The sequence below is a fragment of the Suricata suricatta genome, chromosome 2 (assembly GCF_006229205.1).
Source record: "Suricata suricatta isolate VVHF042 chromosome 2, meerkat_22Aug2017_6uvM2_HiC, whole genome shotgun sequence".
Taxonomy (NCBI): domain Eukaryota; kingdom Metazoa; phylum Chordata; class Mammalia; order Carnivora; family Herpestidae; genus Suricata; species Suricata suricatta.
The window spans coordinates 22,473,231-22,498,297 of NC_043701.1; the positions used below are offsets into that span (position 1 = coordinate 22,473,231).

The 25,067-nt window shown below is 39.6% G+C and overlaps 1 protein-coding gene across 4 annotated transcripts in view; it reads right to left on the bottom strand.

Moving 5' to 3' along the window:
• Positions 1-25,067, bottom strand: part of AHCYL2 (adenosylhomocysteinase like 2) — a 168,496-nt gene that overhangs the window by 32,160 nt on the left and 111,269 nt on the right. Inside the window, exons 1-4 of one of the 4 annotated variants that reach the window (XM_029923707.1) lie at positions 22,531-22,602; positions 13,357-13,465; positions 5,144-5,287; positions 4,356-4,456 (exon numbers count right to left, since the gene is read on the bottom strand). In XM_029923707.1, the coding sequence (XP_029779567.1) occupies positions 4,356-4,456; positions 5,144-5,287; positions 13,357-13,465; positions 22,531-22,587 (411 nt within the window). In that variant the 5' untranslated portion in view covers positions 22,588-22,602. Of the gene's footprint in view, positions 1-4,355; positions 4,457-5,143; positions 5,288-13,356; positions 13,469-16,474; positions 16,547-22,530; positions 22,603-25,067 lie in introns of those variants that run through there. The other 3 variants (XM_029923699.1, XM_029923693.1, XM_029923692.1) reach the window with 3 other exon arrangements.

Below are 25,067 nucleotides of genomic sequence, written 5' to 3' on the forward strand. Positions count from 1 at the left end.
ATCTATAATTTTCAAAAGGGTCAAGGTTATGGAAGTCAAAGAAAGACTGATGAACTGTTCCAGACTAAAGGAGACTAAAAGGGGATGACGATTAATGAGATACGTAACTATGGACTGGATCTTTTTTGTTATAAAATATATTATAGGCACAACTAGTAAAATTCATATGAGGCCTGAGGATTAGTAATATAAATCAATGTTAATTTCCTAATTTTGAATAGTTGTACTGGTCGTATGAGAGAATATCCTTGTAGGTAGAAAATATACATTAAAGTATTTGTGGGTCAAGGAGCATCAGATTGGCAACTTACTCTCAAATGGCTAAGAAAAACAGTGATCTGCACTGTACTTGCAACTTTATAAACCTACGTTTATTTCAAATTCAAAAAATTTTTTAAGTTTTCTTTTTTTAATGTTTTATTTATTTTTGAGAAGGAGAGAGAGACAGCATAGGCAGGGGAAGGTCAGAGAGAGAGGGAGACACAGAATCTGAAGCAGGCTCCAGGCTCTGAGCTGTCAGCACAGAGCCCGATGTGGGGCTCAAACCCACGAACTGTGAGATCATGACCTGAGCCAAAGTCGGATGCTTAACCGACTGAGCCACCCAGGTGCCCCTCAAAATATTTTTAAAATAATTAAAAAAATTTTATTCCAGGAATTTTATCCTGATTTACTTTTACTTTAATATATAAGATAGAGACAGGATTCTTTTAAAGAAGATAGTATACCACCTTCTTTGGTACTGCTTTGATGATGAACTATTTTAACAAGAATAAAGCTTTGGTTTAAAAAAAACTTGTTTTGGGCACCTGGGTGGCTCAGTTGGTTAGGGATCCGACTCTTGGTTTTGGTTCAGGTCATGATCTCATGGTTTGTGAGTTTGAGCCCCACATTGAGCTGTGTGCCAACAGCGCAGAGCTTGCTGCGGAGTCTATCTCCCTCTCTTTCTCTGCCCCTCCTGCTTGCTCTCTACCTCTCTTTCTCTCTCAAAAATAAATAAACTTGGAGAAAAAAATCTTTTAAAAAACTTGTTTTAAGATTCCTGACAGTAGTTAACTATGACTACTGGTACTTTTCATGTTGTAAAACTTGTATTTTCTAATATTTCAATATGAAATAAAAAGTCTAATTATGCTCTTATTAAAAAAAAAACTTGGCGGTGCCGGGGTGGCTCAGTTGGTTGAGCGTCCAACTTTGGCTGAGGTCAAGATCTCTCAGTCGGTGAATTTGAGCCCCTTGTTGGGCTCTATGCAGACAGCCCAGAGCCTGGAGCCTGCTTTGGATTCTGTGTGTCCTTCTCTCTCTTCCCCTCGCTCACTTTCGCTCTTGCTCTCTCTCAAAAATAAATAAATATTTTTAAAAAATTTTAATAAATAAGTTAAATTAAAAAACTTGCAGGGCGCCTGGGTGGCTGAGTCGATTGAACGTCTGACTTCGGCTCAAGTCATGATCTCACGGCTGAATTTGAGTTCAAGCCTCGTCGTGTCTAGCTCTCGGCTGTCAGGGTGGAGCCTGCTTCAGATCCTCTGTCCCCCTCTCTCTTTGCACCTCCCCTGTTTATGTACTCTCTCTCTCAAAAATAATAAATATTTAAAAAAAGAATTCTAAGTAAAGAGTGCTAGCTGTTAGGGCTCAAACAGGAGTGAGGCAGGCAGGAGTGGAGGAAGGACAGAGCTTAGAAGCTAATTAAACCTACTTTCAATCATGACTTTTTAGAGAGAGTAACAAAGGAATCTAGTTATTAGAAGGAACTAGGGAAACATGCCTAAAAAATATAAATAGATCCAAGTCTATTGGCAACATGGATAGGAAACCATTAACTAATTATGATAGTTATGATAGTTATTTCTGGAACATGGGATCTTAGGAGACTGTCTTTTTATGTTACTGATTATGGTAATGCTTGAGTATTACAAAATGAACATTAACTACTTTTGTAATCCGAAAAATAAAACAGAGATTAAAAGCAAAACAAGGCAAAATTCCTTTGTTATTATTTTTTAAAATGTTTATTTATTTGTTGTGAGGGAGAGAGTATATGAGCAGGGGAAGAGCAGAGAGAGAGGGAGACACAGAATCCCAAGCAGGCTCCAGTGTCAACGGAGAGCCCAACTCAGGCTTCGAACTCATAAACAGGAGATCATGACCTGAGCTGAAATCAAGAGTCAAATGCTTAACCACACTGACCCACTCAGGCACCCCTGTGTAATTATTTTTTTAAAGGAAAAAGAAAAAACTGTGGGGAGGGAACAATGAAATAATATTAAAACTGGTAAACTAATTGTGATTACTCCATTCAAGAGAAAATAGAAGGGAGCCTTGAAAGGCGGTAATGTCTGGTGACCCAGGGGGTAAAAAAGAAACTAGATACAATTTAGCAACATGAGACAGTACAGAAGCACTTACTATTTTAAGCCACCCCACTGAAGTCTCATGTCACTGACTGGGGAAGCCCAAAATATATTCCAAGAGTGTTTCTGCCTTGATTCATTAGTCTGTAGCTCCAAAAAGAGATAGCTTTTCAATTTATTTTACTAATGCTGGGCAATAAAGGTATTTTTTTCCCTTGGAGAACATGTAATCTGGAAAAGTCTCACGGTAAAGATCTTAGCAGTAGTTGCCTGGTTCTTAAGGACTCTCTCTGTACTTACTCAGGAATGTGGCCATATAAATAAGTGTTATGCTTCAGGAGATACTCTTTTGAAAGCCGATCTAACCATACAGATGACCTGAGTCTTATAAATCATATAAATGATTTCAGACCATTTCTCAATACACCAATTTCCTGTAGTGTTTTCATTATGGTTGGCAATTCAATATCTCTTATATCTTTGATGATGACTCTGAGTCAGTGATTCTTACCAGAGGAGCTGTGGAAAACTGCGGGAGCATTTTTGATTGTCACAATAATTGGGAGGTGAATGCTACTGGTATTTAGTGATCAGGACCAGAGATTTTGACATTTTGAAAATGCAGGATGGTCCCTTACAACAAAAACCATGCCACACTTCATACAGTTTTCAAATGTTCCAATGAAAGTTCACATGGGTGAGAAACCTATTTATAATGATCTAAGTTTAGAACCTCATTCTACCTTACACATTAACAACAAAAAAAAACTTGTGTAGTTTTAATACAAAATAATAATAGCTTTCCCAGGAATGCAACAATTGTGTAAATTAAGAGAAAACAGATATGTGTTGTTATTGTTGCTGTTCAGAGATTTGTAAAAAGTTATTTATAGTTTATTATAATATGATTCATAAAATCATATAATTTGGCAATGTCATTCTGATGCTCTAGAACCAGTAACACATTTCTATCTACATTTGTGGCATTCTCATTCAAATAATGCTATGAGGAAGTACAAATATCTGAGTATTCCACTATACTTGTGCCCAAGATTTTATAAATTGAAATACATATTTTTTCATTGTAAAATACTCTTCTTTTATTCCTCCTTCATATTTCAGTTAAGATTTTATATTAATTTTTTAATAATTATATGTACTGAGGTGTGTTATATTTGAATTTCATTTTAAGATAATACCGAGGCATTGCAAAAATATTTTTTATAAAAAGGAGACACTGAATCCGATAGGGGTAAGAATCACTAATCTGAATCAATCACGGTAACCCCAGTTCCCATGCCAGGATTGGTGGGCCATGGGCATGTGACCCTGTTCTGTTCAATGACATGTGATGGAATGTCCTGGAAGACTTCTGGGAAAGGTTTACTTGCTCTTGGGGGAGAAGAAGAAATGGTCCTTCTTACTTTTCACATTAGTTTGTGATGGCTTAAAGAGCTGTAATCATCTTGTTATGAGCCTAAGGATGAAGTAAGCAAGTGAAAAGGCAGCTCCGAGAAAATTACAGATAGATGAAGCTGGAGCCCTGAGAGCTTCAGTTTGAAGTCCACCTTACCTCTGAACTCCGAGCTATGTAATATAATCAGTTCCTTTATGTATGAGCCAGGTTGAATCAGGTTTTCTTTCACTTGCAGCTGAAAGCAGTCTAAGAGAGCTGCCTTATAGAAACGACACAGGAAGGGAAGATAAGGGGAAGCAGTGTCCCACAGAGAAAGCATAAACTTGGGAGTCAGATACATTAAAGTTCAAACTTGCGTTCTATGATTTTACTTGCTGTATAACCTTGGACAAATTACTTAAACACCCTGAGCCTTAGTTTCCTTGTTTGTAAAGTAGAAACAAGAATACCTGCTTTACATTACCATTATGAGGACTGATGACTTAATACTTGTTAAGCTCTCAACCTACTGCTTGGCATTTTGCAAGTACTCAGTAGCTGGTGGCTATTATTAACTATTATTATGTGGAGAAAGAAAAGGGACTCACAGCAGTTTGAGCAGTGATGTGTGTGCAACCCACAATTTTGGCTCCAGCCAAAGGTTTTTCTCCTTGAGCTCTCTTCCTCAAAGCCATCAGTGCAGGCATTTCTGAAAAGGCACAATACATATACAGCACGATTAGAGAGGAGGGAATGAGGGAGAAAGAATAAACAGAAGAACTTATTATCTTAAAGTAAGATTCTTTCCCTGCTCAGGCTCTTTCTTAGATTGCGTTTCTCAAGGAATCAAGACATTGAATCCGATTTTTCTTTTATAAGAGACTTTCAAGGGCTAATGCTCCAGACTGCTGACTCCCTGTATCCCAGTCTTCCTTACCCACTCTCTCTGCCTTTTCCTGGTATAGGGGTCCCTTACAGACCCACCAGAGTCTACTCCTTCCCTACAGTGTTTCCTAAGTGCAGGTTTCTTTTAAGTTCTTTAAAACCACACTTTTTAAAAAAAGTTTATTTATTTTGAGAGAGAGAGAGAGAGAGAGAGAGAGAGAGAGAGAGAGAAGCGATTGGGGGAGGGGCAGAGAGAAAGGAAGAGAGAGAATCCCAAGCAGGCTCTACACTGTCAGTGCAGAGCCTGATTGGGGGCTCAAACTCACAGACTCTGAGCATGACCTGAGCAGAAATCAAGAGTCAGATGCTTAACCAACTAAGCCACCCAGGTGCCCCTCTTTAAAACCACACTTAAATTTCACAAGCTACTAGACCCCAGGACATAAAAAGGATTAACACGGACAAAAAGACATAGGCAGCATGAAAAAGAAAAGGTGCTTGCTTTCTTTACCTTGTTCAGCAATTTCAATTTCTCTTCGTCCAAACTCTGCCTGTTTGATGTTCTTGACACAGAAGTCACTGCTTCCCTTAGAGTTCTTTTGCTGCTTGTCCCTGGGAGATGTCTCATCATCAGAGCTATCTGTATATGAAGCCGCTGAAATGATAGATAAAAAGCCCTCAGGGAAACAAATGGCTTCGTCTGAAATTCAACACCATGGAGCGAACTGAGGCTTCTCTAGTCATCCAGCACCACACAAATGTACACCTAAATGGGAGGCACCTGAACGGCACTACGGAGCCAGCTCAACCACCTCCTGTGGAAAGTGCTATCCTCGGGTCAGAAAGAGGAAGCTGAGGGAGGTCGCCAAAGACTTTCCCCTTGGACAGCATTAACTCCCTAGGGCTAATGATCTTCAGAAGATTCAATGAGAGGTCCTTGAATATGCAAAGAGAGAGAGGTTACACCATGGTGGCAGTAGGTTAAAGTTCGTAACATAAGATCATTGTCATTAACCTATGGGTTTCTGGGGTCCCAGCTGCCCTTCTTTGTCTACTGCTTGGATGCCTGATGTAATTTGTGTTTTAGTACAATGATCGAACAGATAAGACCTAGGAAACAAGGAACCCATGGGAAAGTAATTAAGAACCACACAAAAAGTGTTTGTCTGTCATAACAGAGCTTTCTTTTCAGAACTGGCTCTGATGAGGCTGAACAGTGCCTGCAGACCCAATTAGATATTGACAATGAAGAATTCAGTGTGCTCTCCCTTCTTGCTGGCCTCAGTGGACCCAGCAGTAGGCCTTTCAGGTTCCCAAGGCAGTGAATAAATCCTCTTTGGGTATACTAAAATGCTCTGATGATTAATCCATTTAGCAGTATATGCGAGAGGGTGGAAAGTCTAAGGCTTGTGATTGTGGCTAACACAATCTGAGCTGAGGTCTTTTCAGTCTTTATACAAATTTGTAGTTGCCAATCATTTGCCAGATGATTTAATTTCCTTCCATGATTTATGTTTAAGTTTCTGAGGATAGTTTCTTCCTAAGTAGTCCTCAAAGTTTGTTGTGGTTGTTGTTGTGCTGTGTGTGTGTGTGTGTGTGTGTGTGTGTGTCTAAATGTTTATTTTTGAGAGAGAGTGTGTGTGAGCAGGGGAGGGGGAGAGAGAATGGGGAACACAGAATCTGAAGCAGGCTCCAGGCTCTGAGCTGTGTGCACAGAGCTGACAGAAAGTGCGAGATCATGACCTTAGCCGAAGCCAGATGCTTAACCAACTGAGCCACCCAGGTGCCCCTTGAGTTTTTTTGAGGGGGAGGGGAGGCTGGGGGATATAAAGCTCTATGTATAAAGTATTACATACTTCTCAATGGGATAAGTACTTTCATCACTTTTAAGGGGAAAAAGCTGCAAATGCTCAGAGCCCCTAAGGTCTATGGTGCTCTTACATCCAGAGAATTAAGGCATTTCTGGGATTTCTTAGCAAAGGATCTATATCTGGGAAGGCTGTAAAAGGCAAGTCTGACCTTGCCCGGTTAATCGGGCATGGCACTACAAAATGTTTGGGCAGCAGGGGCCCGAGTGTCTCTCTTGGAGCTGGAAAACTGCCCTAGAGCAAAGTCCTAACACGAGGCAACAAGAATGAACATGGGCACCAAGGGAGGTGAGGGAATTAGTAAATCCCCACGGAGACTTTGTTCTTGAAAGGAACTAATCAGTACAAAAAGTCTGTGGTTCTCCCTCCTACGGTGAGCAAGAGTTCAAAGTACCTTTGGCAACAGAGCCCAGAAACAGCTTCCTGGGCAGTCATCTGTTTCACTGATCAATACTGAGAAACAGCTTATGTGTTGGAGGCTTAGGGGAACCACGCTTCTACCACCTGAGGGAGGAAAGACCATGACCATCCCTAATCTTAATCATAATTTATAGTGCAATCGGTTTTGAAGAAAGTGTTTACATTCAAAACGTCCTGAAATTTCAAATTCTTTTCCAAAGGCATGACAATTTCTATGTTCTTCAACTGCCATTTAAATATAGTGGTTATGTGTTCTGAAGTCAGGCTTTGAAGCCTCAGTCTCTGTTTCTGGGTACATAAAATAAAGGCATTCCAGAACCTGATTAATAGAAATAATTAATAAAATTAGTTAATAGATTAATAGAATTTGTTCATGAATCCAATCATTCACACATTCAGTTGTTCATTCAACAAATTTATCATGTATCTACTATGTCCCAGGCACAGTCTAAGTGCTGGGTATACAGAACAAATATGGCTGTCTTCATCTTCATTTCATGGAGTTTTCAGTCTAATGGGTGAGTCAGACATAAAATAACTCATTTCAAAATTAATTAGAGTTTTTCTCTTCCTATGGTTGTAATATGTGTTATGAAGGAGACTGTAAACTGGAAGACATGACTTGTCAGAGTCAAGTTGTTGAGAAGGTTAAATGAGATAATATAAGTGAACTGCTAATGCTATGCTTGGTATAAAGAAATTGAACACTCAATAAATGATATCTGATATTAGTATTGGCTTTTGCATATATTTTTAAGTGATTTTTAAAGTTATTTCTTTAAGGAAATAACAACTTTAAAGGTTCTTACTAAGCTTCAGGATTTTTAAGTTTAATTTATTTTTGAGAAAGAGAGAGAGAGAGAGTGGGAGAAAGAGAGAGAGAGAGAGAGAGAGAGAGAGAGAGAATCCCAAGCAGGCTCTGCACTGTCAGCACAAAGCCCAATGGGCTCAAACTCAAAAACAGTGAGATCATGACCTGAGCCAAAACTAAGAGTTGGACACTTAACCAACTGAGCCACCCAGGTGTCCCATCAGCTTCAGATTTTGAATGGGCAAGGAATGACATACATACAATATTATTTAGCAGTTTCTTTTTTTTCTACCTCTGTCATCTACTAATCTAACCAAGCAGCAGGTGGCTGGCTGGCGGCAATGAAAAAGGTTGAGACGGAGCCCTCACTCTACCCGGAATAGCATTCTTCTCCTTTGCCTTTCCAGCTTCTAAGGATGAGTCAGGATAAATAAACAAACAAACCACAACAACAAAAATAAGCACCAAAATTTCCCGTTAAGAGAAGCACTCCAATTTTTGGCTCGATTTGCCTTCTTCTATCTCAAGAAGAAATTATTATGCCACCTCCCTATTCTAAAAAAAAAAATCTGCAAATACAGTATTTTATTTTCTTCACAGTAATCAACTGGTTATAGTTAGTTCAATCAATGTTTCTATTTGAGCCACAATGGATTTGTTTTCAAAGAGTCCTTTATACAGACCTGTTATCAGATAAGAATCAAAAGTATCAGTTGTCTAGATTGTCCTAATATGTGAATGCAGAATGGCTGACAGACCCAGATCAAGAGAGTATTATTTCTGCAACAGAGTGGAAAGATTATTCTGAACTAGCATGATGTTTGTTTTCTGAATCCATACTTATTTCTGTCACTATATTTAAAGTAATACATTCATGAAAATATTTGAGATAGTATTAAAGATTTCTTCCTAGAAAATTTTAGAGAAAGCCAACACATATGTATACACATGCTTGCATAATTTCTAGTGTTTATAATTGTCACACTCTGAAGCCCAGAGCTATAATTCAATTAAAAATGAACAATTGATAATCACGGCAATAGCCAACTGAAGCATAGCTTGAGACCTTAGCTCTAGCTTTACCTTTAATTGGTTGTGACCAATTTTCAATTTATCCAACTGTAAAAGACAGAGTATAACAGATCCTCTCTCTCCCATACTTTCTCTTTCCCCTAACTACCACCAGAAAAACCTCATGAATAAATGAGAGTCAATAGAGGGTTCAATTTCTACATAGAAAAGTTATAATAAAGTACAATATAACTTTACCATGGGGTGTTCTCTGGTTTCATGATAACCCAGAATCAAATCATGACTTGATGAATCACTAATGTATAACCTATCCCACAGAACATGCATACACATATGGCCAAGCCTGACTAAGCCTTACCTCCTAGCAGCTGTGACATTGTGGGTTATTGCTAGAAGAAGTAGTCAGACTCCCGGATTAGTCCTATTAACTATTTTAAGTCAGACAATGTCTCTTAGGCCCACTCTATCCATTTGGTAATGGAAATTACAGTAGGGACCTGTGTGTCAGTGTGCATCAGATTTCATTGATAAGTAGCACTCTAGAAATGTGTGAAAAGCTATGTTAGCAACCAAAATACAAACATTGTTACTTGGAAAAATCTGAAAATACTTTGTACGTTTTATAAGAACCAATTATGAACTAAGGGACTTCAGCTTTCCTATCTTTAACCAATTAACTCACTGCAAAGACAGCTTTTTCAGAAATATACCACTGAGAATGATTTGATTTTGAAGAAAAGCCTCATCTGTTCATCTGTTTTTATGAGGTTTTGTGCTTAGGGAAAGAGTTTCTAGGAGTCCGTTTCTTATAAACGATTTCAGGAATCACGCAGGAATTTTCTGGAATTAATGTAAACTTTTCCAACCTGGGTTCCACTAGAATTAAGCTCTAATGCCTTAAAGAGTCCATCAGATGTATCAATTTACTTCTATCCATCTAGAAGTGTGCTAGTTATGAACCATCCTTTGGATAACTGAGAAAACAGTCTCTCTAATCCTTTTCTGGGTTCTGTGATTCTGATGAGGAACTCTGGTTGAGAAAGGCTGGTAGAGGCTTCTAAATGAAAGCATGGCAAAACTTGGCACTAGGATCTTTAGGCAGGGAGAGTTGGCCATAACTCCCCAAGCCTCCAGGTAACTTCAGCAAAACAAGCACTCTGGATAGCAAGGTACCTTTTTCTGAAATGTCATAAGCCTTCTTCTAGCCGTTCACATACTATATCAGAGTGTGGTTATATCAGATGCATATGGTATAGCAGAGCGTGTATGAGAATGTATCACAGAGCTCAACAAGAATATAAAGAATATGTCTTTGCACACCTTTCATCAGTATTTATTGATCAAACACCTGTCGATTTAAACATTTCTAAATATTAGGAATAGAGCAGTACAAAACAGACAAAGATCTCTACTCCTATGGATCTCATACTCAAGTAAGGAGAGAAAGACAATAATAAATTAGTATAATACATAGTATATATAATAAATGCTGTGGAGAAAAATTAAGGAGGAAACTTTGATAGGAAGTGTTGGGTGGGGTGTTTGTATAATTTTAAGAATAGCCAGAATAGGCCTCGGTGAGAATGTGACTTTAGTTAAGAACTGAAGGAGGCAGGAAACCCAGCTAGGATATCTTACAGCACCCCAGGCAAAGGAAATAGCAAGTGCAGAGAACTTAAAGCAGGAAAGTGCCTGGCATATTTCAAAATAACAAAATAGTAATGAGGAGCCACTAGTATGGCTGGGGTGAAACGTATAGCTGGGAGAGGAGGTAGGTCTAGGAATGCAGCAATGTGACTAGGAATGAAATGAGAGGGTAGAGGGCTGTGTAGGCCATTGTAAGAACTTTAGCTTTTACTTAGAGTGAGACCGGGAAGCCATTGGAGGGTTTGGAACAGAGAATTGTTATCACCTGACTGATTGATTGCAAGAGAATGACTCTGGCTCTAGTGCTGTGAGTAAACTGAAGAGAGACAAGCTTAGAACTCAGGAGCTCAGTTTTTAAGACATGGGAGGTTTGAGATGCCAATAAAACACCAAGTGAAAGGACTGAGCAGGCAGTTGGATACATGCATCTAGTATATATGGGAGAGATTTGAGGTGGAGATAAAAATCTGAGAATCAAATGTCAATACATAGTATTTGAAACTAGAAGACTGCATGAGCTCATGTGGGAGGGTATAAACAGAGAAGAGATCCAGAGACTGATCCTTGGGGCTCTCCAATGTTAATTTCCGTTGTCACTTCAATGATAATGTATGCTGAAAAATGGTTCCAAGTTTTTATTGACATGCATTTGCATATCTTCCTGTATTTAGAAAGCTGTGAGTCAATTTCATTATTCCTGGTTTTCATTTGATAGATTAGGAGCTTTTTCTGTAGCACCCTGTATAACTTCTCATTGCCTCTGTTATGACATCACAAGCTACAAAAGTTTTCCAGGATCACACAAATCACATATGGATCAAAGCCTAGAAAACTGGTCTCTCCTAACTGCCAGTCCAGGACTTGCCAATTGTTTATGTAAAAAAACAAAAAACAAAAACAAAACAAGGTAACAGTGTGTCTGAAACAGCTGTAAAAGAAGCAAGCATCATCTTAGGTTTCATTTTTAAAGCACCAAGTTTATGGAAATATCACTTCTTATAGATTGTTTCAGATCATACCTGGAATATTAAAGTCATAGGCTTATTTTTAAAAGGATACTTAATCTGGAGTATATCCAGATGAGGGTAACCAGGACAATGGGATCCCCTGAAAATGGTGATTCTTATTTCCATGTAAAACCATTAAATTCCATAGATTATTATAAGAGCCTATCAGAGCTAACTGACTAGATAAAGCAAGAATCACCCTATCATCTAAAATGCTCTCAAAGAAGCCAGATGGCCACTGTCAGGGATACCATCAAAGTAATTCTAGCATCCAGTGGGAAGCTGAACAATTGATCTTAAGTTCTTTTTTTTTAAATTGATTAATTATTATTTATTTTTGAGAGAGAAAGAGCGTGCATGCTCAAAACCAGGGGAGGGGCAAGGAGAGAGGGGACCAAGAATCTGAAGTGGGCTCTGAGCTGACAGCGGAGAGCCCGATATGTAGCTCGTACCTACGAATGTGAGATCATGCCCTGAGCCAAAGGCAGACGCTTAACCGACTGAGCCAACCAGGCATCTGATCTTATTTTATTATCTCCAGAAAGTTTTGACTCCATGCTCTTGAATTTAATCTCTTTAAATGGATTAATAAGGTTGACCATTTTGGAGTCGCTCAACCTAAAAGTCAATATCACTCACTAATGAGGTATAGTAGGCAACTATGTGTTCAGTTAGAAACCAAGGATATCAATCACACTTTCTAGGTAAGTATTTGTTTTATAAGTACCCTCCCTACATATAGCAGTTCAGTAGGAAGGCAGGCATTGGTTTTCTCTGCAGGAACACAATTGGAAATGTGGATCTAGTGTGTAGGGAGAAGATTGAGCTGGTGTTAAAATTTAGTATAGTTATTGTTTAGTGTCAATCTTTAAATAATATGCACAAACTCAGTCTAAAATTTTAAACACCATTTTATAATTCACAATTTACAATTCACAATTATTTTGGTTTTCAGAGTTATATTAACTGGTTCACGAATTTTCAACACTTGGCTATTTCAGCAGAATAAGAGAGGTACACAATTCAGTATCTTTACACAAAAATCCATAGGGATTTACATCATTCCATTATGGGGGGGTCAGGATGGAATAAAGAGAAATGTAACATGTATAAATAACAAGCTACCCAACCTAAAAGCTTCCCAAACAAGCTTTCTTCAACTTTCCATAACAAATAATACTCTCCTATTTGTGTGAAGAAGAAATACAATTTCAGGTCATGGTGAAAAATTTCTAAAGAATATTACTATTTATAATGTGAAGATATAACTAGGGCAAACATTCAGCTTCCTACTATATTCCAACAGAAAAGCAAAATAAAATAGCTTCATATTAGATCACATACATTCTAGGCTTTGTTGCACAAATGGCGAATGCCTTCAAGGGGTCCTACATGGTAACAGTTCATCTGGCATTAAATGATAACACAGCTCCACAGCCCATATATTTGAATTAATGCCACTACAAAGGAAGGAAGGAGTGACAAGCAATACAACGGCATTGCTTAGAAGAGAAGGCAAAGGGCTCACTGGAACTAGGGCTCTCTTGATGTTTTCATTGTTTCTTGGGGCAATTAAGGTTTCCCTCTTAATTTGCAGATACTGCATAGAGGGATGGGGGAACTCTTCTTATCTTCAAAGAATGGAAAAAAACATAAGTCTTTATACATGCTGCTCAATGAAGGTCATCAATGAGTTACATATGCTCACCCTCTTCTGCCATTATTGGAAGAAAAAGACCTCTATTAGGCTCCACCTTGAATCCTCAAGAGGAATCCCAAGATTCCATCCAGAATTTTGGTCTAAATTTTGACTGGGAGTCAAAGTGTTTATTCCAATTACAGGTTTGATGATACTTAGTGAGCCTTGGATGGATGGGAAGGTCCATTGATCATACTAAATTAGCCTCCACAGGTGGGTTCAGAGCAGCTCAGTACTCACCTGAGCTGTAGCTGTCAGTAGATGACTGAGAAATGGAACGAGACAGGGAGCGACGTCCAATTTTGGTGGGACGTTTGTTGAATTCTTGCTTCTGGTCAGCAAACTGGATCTGCTAAGAAAAAGAACTCTGGTTACATAAAGGAAAACAACCTTCATTTTGAGACAGCAGTTCAAGGCTTGCATTATAGGATCTTACTTTACTCTGAAGTTGATCTGATTGTACCAACCCATTTTTGGACTGAATGATTTTTCATTCTTTACCTACTATGTTTCTATCAAATTTAAATCTTTGATCAATTCTGTGGCCATATACCTTTAAAATAAAATTGTGACCCCCCCCCCCAAAAAAAAGAGAGAGAGAGAGAGAATGGGATGTTCTGGTTAAAATAAATTTTTAGAAAGTTGAGTCATATTCCTCTCTATTGTTTCACTGAAAATTAAAGCTGGAAAGACTCTTTGAGACTATTCTAATATTGATATATCAAGATGAGAAAAATACAAGGTACAGGAAGGTAACGTGACTTGTCTTCAGATTTTAAGTCTTAGGAAATGGGATGGTATAATTTAAAAAAAGGGGGGGGGGCTTTCCACTAAGAACTTTCTGAAGCTGCATTCAAATCCTGACTATACCATTCATTAGCTATATAATGTTGGTCAAGGTGTTTTATGATCCTCATTTTCTCATAAATACAGCAAAGACAAAAGTGCTTACCTCACAAATTTTAGAGGGGGTTAAAAGAAACAGTGCACATAAACTGGTAAACCTAGCAGTAGATTCGATAAATCCACCCCTGACTCCTACCTCTGCAGTTCAGTGTTCTTATAACTCTTACAGGTAGTCACTCCAGCTTTTTAAAAGCTTTCTAGAAATATATTAATTAGCATTTCAATACTAATAAGCATAGTAAACATTAATTTATTATTTTTAATGGTTGGTATCATAGAATACCTAAAAGCCATGATTAATCATGTATTAACTATAACACAACCGATGAGGAAGGACTAGATGACTGGACTGAATGTATACAGATAGCAATGCTCTGGAGGTTGCATTTTGGACCATACTGATGATTTTCTAACAATTTTATCCCTTTCCTCTACTGTTGGAGGTTCCAGCTGACACTTTATAACACTTTACAAATGAAACTTCATATAAGTTATTCAATAAATAATTTTTCTTCTTTATCCCTAATTGAATGTTTATATATGGATTATTCTGATCCAAGGTGGCAGAGAGGAAGAAAGGATCAACAATCTCACAACTACCTACCTTTCCTGATAAAAAGAGGATTCCCTGGGGCACTTGGGTGGCTCAGTCAGTAGAGAGTCCAACTCTTAGTTTCAGTTCAGTTCATGATCTCACCGTTTGTGAGTTTGAGCCCCCAGTCAGGTCTGCGCTGACAGTGTAGAGCCTGCTTGGGATTTTCTCTGTCTCTCTCCCTCTCTCTGCCCCTCCAGAGCTCTCTCTCTCTCTCAAAATAACTAAATAAACTTAAAAAAAAAAAAAAGATCGTTCCTTGATGGGCGGACACAGACCCAGCATACCAGAATGAAAGCAGCAACTGGCAGCTAGGATTTCCTGCAGTTAGAGGCAACTATTGGGTTATCTGAATACTGAGAGAAGGAGACTAATGCCAAACTGAATTAGCTTAGCATGCCTTTTAGGGGAATTCATATCATTTTCATAGCTATACCAACAAATGAAGCTTGTGTTAGTACCTTAGAGTTTGCAAACTGTTTTCAGTAATAGGAAAATTCATTGGATCAGAAGCTCTTTGCAAAGTGGAAAATAGCAAAATTGATTATTTTGCTAAAGTAGCAATTTATTCCAAAAGGATAAAGTGCTCTTTCTATGCACTCCCATGGGATATACGTGAACTTCTATGTACTTCTAGTACAGCACTTACCACACTGAATATAAGTATATATCTGTATTCTATAGAATACAGATTTGTAGGCACAAATACCGGACACATGTTAGGCAATCACATGCTAAAACAATGAACCTGAAGAAGCCTAGTTTATCTTCACTGTACTTGGATATTAAGTAAATGTTAGCCTAAGCCAAATCTAAAGTTAAAAGAATTTTTAGGGCAAAAAAAAGCTGGGCAGGGGAAGGTGGGTGAAAAGATAGGAAGGGGGCTAGCAGTCAAGCTGAAAACTCTGGCTTTCATTTTACCGTCCTCTTTCAACGATGTCTCCCTCCACGCCCCCCCACGCCCCCCGCAGAGGCCCATATAGGAAAGGAGCAGTAATTGACTTTCCAAAGGCCAGGATGAGTCACTAACTTCAGCAGTGCCTCCTTTTAAGAAAGTAACAGATAAACCCTGCCTCAGATATGTTAAAACCCCCCTCCCACCCACACACCACTAGAGGGGGCCAGCCACTCTGCTTCTGTAGATTTGTAGGATCGAGGTGGGTGGACGCACACCACTTTACCCCAACACTAAACCTTGTAGCCCGGCTGCTTATCTTCTCAGTCCAGGTTCCCTAAGCTGAGCTCTCTTCTCTATAGTCTTCTCCATGTACAGTAATTCTTCTGCCAGTCTTTTGGCACCAAAGAAGACCAGGCTACACTGGATTTCTCCACTCAGAAGAGGGTCCTAAATCTTGTTTACTCATTAGACCCTGACCTCAATTTTAAGACAGAAGAATATTAGAAAGAGACTAACCACTTATATAGAATTAGTTATATACACGTTTCCCAAGAAATAAATGTTTATCTTTTTCTGACAACCAGAATACATGGCTTAAGTAGGTCATCCCTGGTGCCCAATTCTCAATTCTCCTTAAATGCCATTACATTCTTCACTCAACAGTTCACCTTGTAATGCAGTAATCTACCCACCCCAGGCGGGGTATTCTGGTACCTTCTGAACCCCTAACTTTCCTCCTACTTTGTCTGAATCAGAGTCCTTTAAGGTAACCCTCCTTTTCCAGTTCAGAGAGAACTGCCTAATTCCAATAAGCAAGGGAGGGAAAGAGTCTGTTAAGAGAAGGGCAGCTCACCTTATGCCAGAAGCAGGGATGAAAGCAGCAAAGGAAGGAAAAAGCGGCTGACCTTTTACAAGAATGGCTATAGCAGCGGCAAGCCTGCTAAATAAGAGCTTAGCCTCACCTGGGCTTTAATCCCAGAGTTGCCATTGACAATGTATTTCTTCTTGTTGCTCAGCATAGTGACATTACCAGCCCTACTGCCACCTCTCCGGTCCAGGGACCCTTGTGTGTAGGCCTTTAAACTTTCCTCATCAGCAATTCCGTTGGCTCTGGTTCCAGCTAGCTTTTTTTTTTTTTTTTTGGAGGGGGGTACCCTTCCCTGGAATCCCTGAGGCAGCTCCAACAGCCCCTCCAGCAGTAGAGCCCAATTTAATAAGGCATTTCTGTTAGTGGCTCATCAACCATTCCTAATTCTGGTAGCTGTTTTGCTTTCATTTTATTTTTTTCCTAAACACCTAATTACATGGATCCTCTGACCTCTAAACCTTAACAAGTCCCTTGACAAGGCCCAACTTGCATGCGCATAACAATAGCTTATTTATATAACCAGTTCACTTTTTTGCCTACTATAATTAACTTGCTAATTAGGTTCCTTTTTAACCTCCCTCCTCCTTTTCCATGTCAGATGATTTTGGTTAACCTAGTCTCATTAGAAAAAAATTAACTACAGAGCCACTAAAACAATGAGGGAATTTATTAAGAAGGTAAGGGGAAAAAATGGTGCCAAATGCTGAGGCAGCCTCTACTCTACACCCAGTGTCCTTGGGTCTGTCAGACTGAGGACACTGGTTTCAGCTATGTCACCAAGGAAATCCACTTCCTCAGACCGCTGCTTTACTCTTAGTTGTACATCTTTTATACAGGCTTTGACATACGGTTTCTAGTCCCAACTCAAGATTGTTGATGACTAGTTGGTGAGTGACTCTGCTTTTTTCAAAGTTTTTCAAAAAACTGTGTGTTTCATGGGAAGTGTGACTACAAAGGAGAATTTCCTATATCCTCAGAGTTCCCAGAATCACAATGACCTTGTTACATATCAAATAAAGAGTCAAATGAAAGGGGCAAGAATCACATTGTTTATTTGTTGATTTCTCAAAGGAACCTGCTAAATAGGAAAGCCACATTCAACTATATGTTACAGAGACAGAGGTGGGAATGTGATTTGAATTCTTCCTTTAAAAAAGAGACTGCTTGTTGAGCACAAGAAAGAACATAAAATGGTAGATTCTTTTTTTAGGATAATCTTTATTTTGAGAGAAAAGGTCTCTGGAAGAATGGAATAAAGGGAGAAGAGCATACATTTATTAAGTTCCTACTATATATACATAGCCCTGCACATTTGTTACTTCAATTAATCAGTATAAGAATCTTACAAAGTCAGCATCATTATTCCCCTTTGACAAATTAGGGAAGTGCAGCCCTGAGTGAACAAATGATTTGCTGGAGGTCTCACCAGCAAGTCAGTGATGGACTGGAATGGGAGTCTGTTTATGACAGAGCCAAAGTTCTTTCTACGACACCACGCCTTATGATATTAATCAGAAGATCAGAAACTCCCCTGGTGCTAATCCCAGGTGTCCTAGCTCCACCCCATTCCTTTTATCTTCAAATTTATTTGATTTAAAATTACTCTTTAAATTTACTTTCTTATTAGATTGGGTCTCAGAAATTATATCATCCCACATGATCTTGGGGGCTCTGATCAAACCCCAATTCTGAAATGGCTAATCACAGAATATGTAATCTAACAGCTATTTAATTGGTAACTTTGCCCAATGTTACTAACAAAAGTTGAAAGAGAAAGTAACTGAACTCAAATAGGATGTTTGCCATCACCCATGACAATCCTGATCTCTTACTCATAATTTCACCAAGTAAGAGAAACCAGTCTTTTTCTGCTTGCATGATGAATCTCTAAACTTCTGCTCTTCCTAGCACTCTCAGCTGGTTCTGGAGTGTCCTCGCTCAGCTGCAAGGTAACTTGTTGGTCCATTGGTTAACTGACTAGGTCTGAGCCAGAGGGAGCAGCAGATCTGTACCAAATCCAACTAGAAGACATTTTAGGATACTATTACTGATAGGAAAAGCCTTACGACTTAACAAGTGAACCTAACAAAGTAGTTCTCAAACGTTAGATGCATCACAGTTACCCACAGGGCTTATTAAAAGGCATTGCTAAGCCCCATTCCCAGACTTTCTGATTTAGCAAATCGGGCTGGGGCCAAAGATTCTGCACTTCCAACATGTTTCCAGGTGATTTAATGCTGCTGGTCTGGGAGTACACTTCAAGAACCACTGCTCTAACACTTTCTCCAAGCATGAATAAAGCAGCCCTAATGCCCTGGACTCTTTCCTTAGCCAACCATTTTATTCTGTGACTATAACCGTGGAGGCATATTCATAGGCAGAAAAGAAAAGGTTACTTGAAAGGTCATAGAATGAGGTGATCCTTTCTTATACCCAACCTAGGATGTAAAGAGAACTGAGTCTAATTCTGACTTTCACAATTTAAGGTTGTTAAGAATAGATTGTTAATACATTAAGAAAAATAGGACTTATGGGGAGGAAGAAGATCTATTTACCCTAAAGAGGATCAGGCCAAGGGAAAACAATTCTTTTTAAATACATAAAGCAGTATTACAAAGGATGATCATCAGTGGTTCTCTTTATCTCCATTTCTTAACATTTCAGCACTGACCACCGGTAATCCTCATTTATAAAATGAGAACAATAATATCTACTTTGCCTATGTCAAATGTGCGCTTAGTAAGAGGGTTTTGGAGACTACATAATGATACATAGGTACAACATATTAACATCTCTGTTCTTTTAGTCAAGTTCTTCACCTAGAGTCCATGGAGGTCAAGACCACACCCCAACCCAGAATGCAAATTTTTGTGTATGTGTATATTTTCCTGGGGAGAGGGTCATAGTCTTCATCAGTTTCTCAAATGAATCTCTGCCTTTAAGTGTCAATCCTGACCCAGAGTTATAGTCAATCTACCTCCACCATCATTTACCAGAAGCCCTAGAGATTTCTGTTCCACTTCTAAGTAAACATGGTTCAAGCATTCTTAGACACATCTCTTTCTTCCAAGCCAAATGAGCTGCCTGAACAGATTCTTCACCTAAAACAGGGATTATTTCTAGCCACAAGAAAATTGGGTAACCAGCTGGCTGGGTACTCGAGAAAGGCAATCAGATTTCCTATGGAAAAGTACCAAGTACTACAGACAGCTGGGATGGGAGGGGGAAACATTAAAATGTAAAAACGTAACAAAAAGGTTACTGCTTATCTCCATACACATAAAAGGAGGTATTTCACCTTCCAGCAAAGACTAAAGATTTCTCAGGGGAAGTAAAAACATTAACAAGGACAGTCTTTAAAAAGATACATTCCCCAACCTTTTAGCAGTAAAATTCCTGAACAAGGCTAAAAAATCCTTCACATGGAAACAGCTGAGGACCAGAGAGGCTCCAGATGTTTTCCAGTGACTGACAGAATGTTAATTTGAAGGTCTACCTTATCAATTCTCAAGACAGAGTTTCTTCGAACTTCATCCTGGTTTATTTCCCTGCTGGGAGTCAGAGATGTGAGTACTGTCAGCTGCTGTCTGTGGTTTGAGTCCTAATCTCTGAGGGGTATGCGAGTCTTATTGCTGCTGATCATTAACAAAGGGGGACTCGTTATAATGCACCTCCTCTGCTAAATTTTCCTCCTGAAAGAAGGTTTGAGAGTCTTGTAATGTTTCCTTTGGAGTTAAGGACAGTCTCAGTTGAAATTTCATTACATTAATATATAAGCTGGAAAATGAGTCAGACATTTGGTTAAAGCCTTCTTAAATTGAAATGTTGGCCCAACATGGGAGATAGCTCCAGGGTTTTCTCTTGGGGATTAAAGCACTCTAATATTTCATAGCCAAGGTCTATAAGCAATATACACTAGAGGATGTTTGGCGGCCCACTTTGCTGGCTAAGTGGCTATCAGTGGCAGCCTAATGAAGTACTACTTCCAGACCAGGTCAGAAATTAATGACTTATGTGGTATCTGAAAGAAAGCCTCAAGAGGTTAATCTTTGGCAAGGAAAAGACAGATGAAATAAACAGGCCCCTCTTTACTCTTTCTTGCTGTTGTTAAAAAAAAAATTGCCGATCAAAGGTATTTTCCTGGTTTTTGAGAGAGAAGGGCCAAGAAATCTCTAAGTGAGAAATGCTGTATTGAAAACAAAGCAGAGTTGTGCTTTATTAAAGAATGTCGGGGCGCCTGGGTGGCTAAGTCGGTTAAGCCTCCGACTTCAGTTCAGGTCAGATCTCACGTTCGTGGGTTCGAGCCCCACATCGGGCTCTGTTCTGACAGCTAGCTCAGAGCCTGGAGCCTGTTTCCGGTTCTGTCTCCCTCTCTCTCTGCCCCTCCCCCTCTCATGCTCTGTCTCTCTCTGTATCAAAAATAAATGAAACATTAAAAAATTAAAAAAAAAAAGAATGTCTTCCAAAAGTTGTAAAGTCCTAGGTCATATCGCTTAAGCAACAGTCACTAACTCTTTCAGAACAGTTTTCTTGTTCCCATAAATAAAAAGAAGTAAAGGTTTGGTAGGAGCTCCTGTGGAGAAGATGTGCTGAGCAGATAAAACAGTGAGGACTATTATGAGAATAAGAGTTACATACCAACCCTTAATATAGTAACTCTATAAAACATTTATTGATTCTGACTTGACACACTAATGTTCTATGGAATTCTTCTGTAATATTCCCTTATAGAAGTACCAAAGTTTAATATCTTCCTGTGGGCCTTCCCCAAAGAAAACCAAAATTGTTGCTCCTCTTTCTTATTGTTAGTGAGTAGCTGGAGATTCAAACACAAACTTAAAATCCAACTAGAATTATTATGTGAATCTTTTCCATCAATTTTAAAACAGTACATTATTAACAGTACATTATTTGATATAAGCCTGTAAACGGGTAGGATTTCTTTCCATCAAACATTTTAAAACTGAGCACAAGGTTCTGAAACAACATTAAGAACAACAACAGCAAGGCATGCCTGCGTGGCTTAGTGAGTTAAGCGTCCAACTCTTATTCAGGTCAGGTTCAATCTCACGGTTCGTGGGCTAGAGCCTCGTGTTGGACCCTACACTGACAGTGCTGAGCCTGCTTGATATTCTCTCTCCCTCTCTCTCTGCCTCCCACCCTCAAAATAAATAAACTTAAAAAAAAAAACCCAACACTACCAATAACCCCAATACAAAAAATAAACAATAGTTGTGACAATGAGAGTTGAAATGGGGGTTCCTCAGTTGGGCCTTTGTCAGGCTTACTATACACTCAGTCTCATTACTGATGGTTATTTCTTTAAGTCCACAATTCCATAAACACTGAAAAGAACTTAGAATATGTTATATATAATCTAACTAGTTTTCCATAGGGAAATTATATATATATAAATAAGGCTGGTATAGATGGTAACAAATCAGGCTAACCTAGAAGAGACCAGACAGGAACATGAGGAGGGTTGCTGTTTTTAAATAAAAAGTTGAAATTGGATCCAAAATACTAGGTGTTATGTACTAGTTCTTATCAACAAATAAGCCTTTATATTTAAATTACATTAAAAATATCAAGCAAATATGGCATTTTGAAGAACATTACCGAGAGAGCTATAGAGACTGCCCTTTAGAAATACACATATAAAGAATGGGGGAAATGTTTTGACTGGAGGGAAAAAAATGGGCATTTAAGGGAGAAATATCTTACATCTTTCCAGAGACTTGAGAGACCGCCATTTCTACAAATTCTATTTTTTCCCCCTCGCTTTTCCTTTTCTCTACCCCCATGAGAAATGAACTAAGCATCAGCCTGCAAACAGAGCGCAAGCACGCACAGGCTAACACAATCCATGCAGTGTGCCCGCAGCAGCACAAGTTCTCCAGCCCTGCACACAGACAGCCAGGCAGTAAACTGACTCTGGCCAGGCAGCTCCCAGGCCTTTCCCAGTTTCACTGGCAATTAAGAAACAGGGGTGATCCAGGACACAGGAGCTAATCAGAAATTAGAGTAATAATTGCTCTCCCACCCACACATCTTGGTAGGGACTTGCACAGGTGATCCCTGTCACCTGTCAGAAATGGTTGCCTCATTACCAAGAAACAGAAGGAAAAGCAAAGTGACCGAAGAACTCACCATCCACTCAGGCACGTGAAAAGCTGAGGTGCCCTCATTACTGTCCCACTTCTCCATAGTGCAGGCTTGGGGAATCTATGTCCTGGAGCAAAAGGGAAAGCTGGTTTGGAAATGCCAGGGTTTTTTGACTGCCCCAAAGCAGAACCAAACCTAGTGATTCAGAAATTCACAATATCTAGCAGAAGCTGCATCCCCTTTCAAAGAGGCTTTCTATTCAAATTAAGATCATTAGCCAACTGCCTGACAAGTCCCTTACTGGCCCCCTTCAAACCCTCTGCTTGTGATTCAGTATCAGAGCTGATGCAAAGTCCAGCACCCAGGCACTGAACTTCCCACAGGACACTCACAGTTTAATGCTATCCACTCAATCCCCACCTCCCCAGTGGACACTTTCTTCCGTAACAGTCAGGCTTCCTCTCCTTCCCTGTGTGTAAGTCACTTGTTAATTTTCTCCCGCCCTTCAGGACGCGTCACTGGAGGTGCTGATACCAAGATCAATAAGGATCGAGGTCAAGAGGCACTCCGATTTCTCAAGAGTTGCTTGATTTGGATCTGTAAACAGGCGTTTCCTTGAAATCAAGAGTTCCTTATGGCTTTCAAGTTTAAACAGCTATGCAGAACCTCCCCATCTGCTCACACCAGGGGTCTGGCACCAAACTCAGGCATATCTCAAGTTAAATTCTTATTGCAAGGGAGATTTGATTCGGATGGTGCCAGGGAAGATCTCTTACAAAATCAGAAACTAGAATCTCTGAAGAAAGTTCTGGGACTACAACTCCCTCTGCTGGCTCGCTGTGCGATGTACATGAAGGTCCAGGGGCCTTCAGCTGCAGAAAACAACACAGGTGCCAATCGCAAAAGAGCTGCTTTCCTGAGGCTCGTCAGGAGCTATGACAGTGCAGGATTAGAGGGAACCAAAGTTTCCAATCAAGACTAGTGCCGCCTCCAAGTTCCTAGCCAAAGTGGGTTTTTACTCACCAGTCTGGTTTTGGGAAGAGACAGGATGCCAACACAGTAGCCCGATATACTGTCACCTTAAGAGACCTCAGAAATGGTTCCCTCTTTAGGTTCCTATACCAGCTACCTCTTCTCTGCATACTTCAGAAGTTTGGAAATAAGATAGAACTAGAAATAAGGTGGCCTAACCTATTTTACCTGCTCTGGTCATTCCTAGGGTATGTTATCCAGTAAGAATACCATAGATTTCAGGCACAAAGTAAGCCCAATGAGATATGCCTGCTTTGGTCCCCTTTATAGACCAGGGACTCTTTCAGTGTTAATTCCCATCCCACAGGATAATTTTTCTACAGCTGATGGTTTTTATATTAAGATTAGTATTATTGGTTCATTGCCCCTTAGGGCCTTCACTGCTGAAGAGAATGATCTTTTGGATATGGAATGGAGAAGATGGTAATGTCTAGGGGAAGAAGTATGGTAAGATGCCAGAGACGGCAGAATTCACATGCCTGACCTAGATGTCTAGACTAGAAAGAAAGGCAAGTGAAAACTTGGCCCAGATGAATGCAGAGGTGTCAAAATTTGGTGATCATAGGGCAGGTAGAGATCAGACGCAGTAAGAAGAGAGAACAGCAGAGGTGGAAGTAAAGGAAGCTGCGGCCACTGAGGGGCTGTGGAGCGAAGCAACGAGTGAGGCCACGATAGAGAAGGTTGATGACATGCAGGAGCAACATGCCCTCTGAGGTCAGGGTGTTGATTCTGATGGTTGTCAGCAACCTCCAGTCATTGTCCTGTGGTCTTCCTCTTAATCCAAACTTCTTAATAGAATGAGAAGTTACATTTGCTGCCTAAATTTCCGAGGTATCTTTCATCTATATTTTATTTATTTTTTTATAAAGTTTATCCATTTGAGAGAGAGATAGAGAGAAAGATTGAGCAGGGGAGGGGCAGAAAGACAGAGAGGGAGAGAGAGAATCTGTCAGTGCAGAGTCCAATGTGGGGCCCAAACCCACAAACCATGAGATCATGACCTGAGCTAAAGTCGAATCAGACACTTAACCAACTGAACCACACTCATCTGTATTTCAAATGCAACATATCCCAAATCAAAATGATTACTCCATCGTTTCGCCTCCCCTCAACCCTCCAAACAAGTTTCTTCTCACTTTTCCACCTCTATTCCCTTAGTCAACCAAATATAAACCTGAGTCATCTTTGAAATCTCCCGTTTTCCCTAGTCCCCAGAACAATTCATTGCCAATTCTTCCAAGCCTGTCATCTGTCTATCCCCATCCATTTCCACTGCCTCCTCAAAACCCTCTATAGGAGCACCTGGGTGGCTCAGTCGGTTAAGTGTCCGACTTCGACTCAGGTCATGATCTTACAGTTTGTGACAGCACGGAGCCTGAGCCGGCTTCAGATTCTGTCTCCTTTCTCTCTGTATCCCTCCCCTGCTCATGCTCTCTCTCTTTCTCTCTCAAAAATAAATATTTAAAAAATAATATTTTTAAAAAACCCTCTATAAATCCTTTCCAGGATGGCCTTCCACTCCATATCCCCATACATACTCCACCCCTACG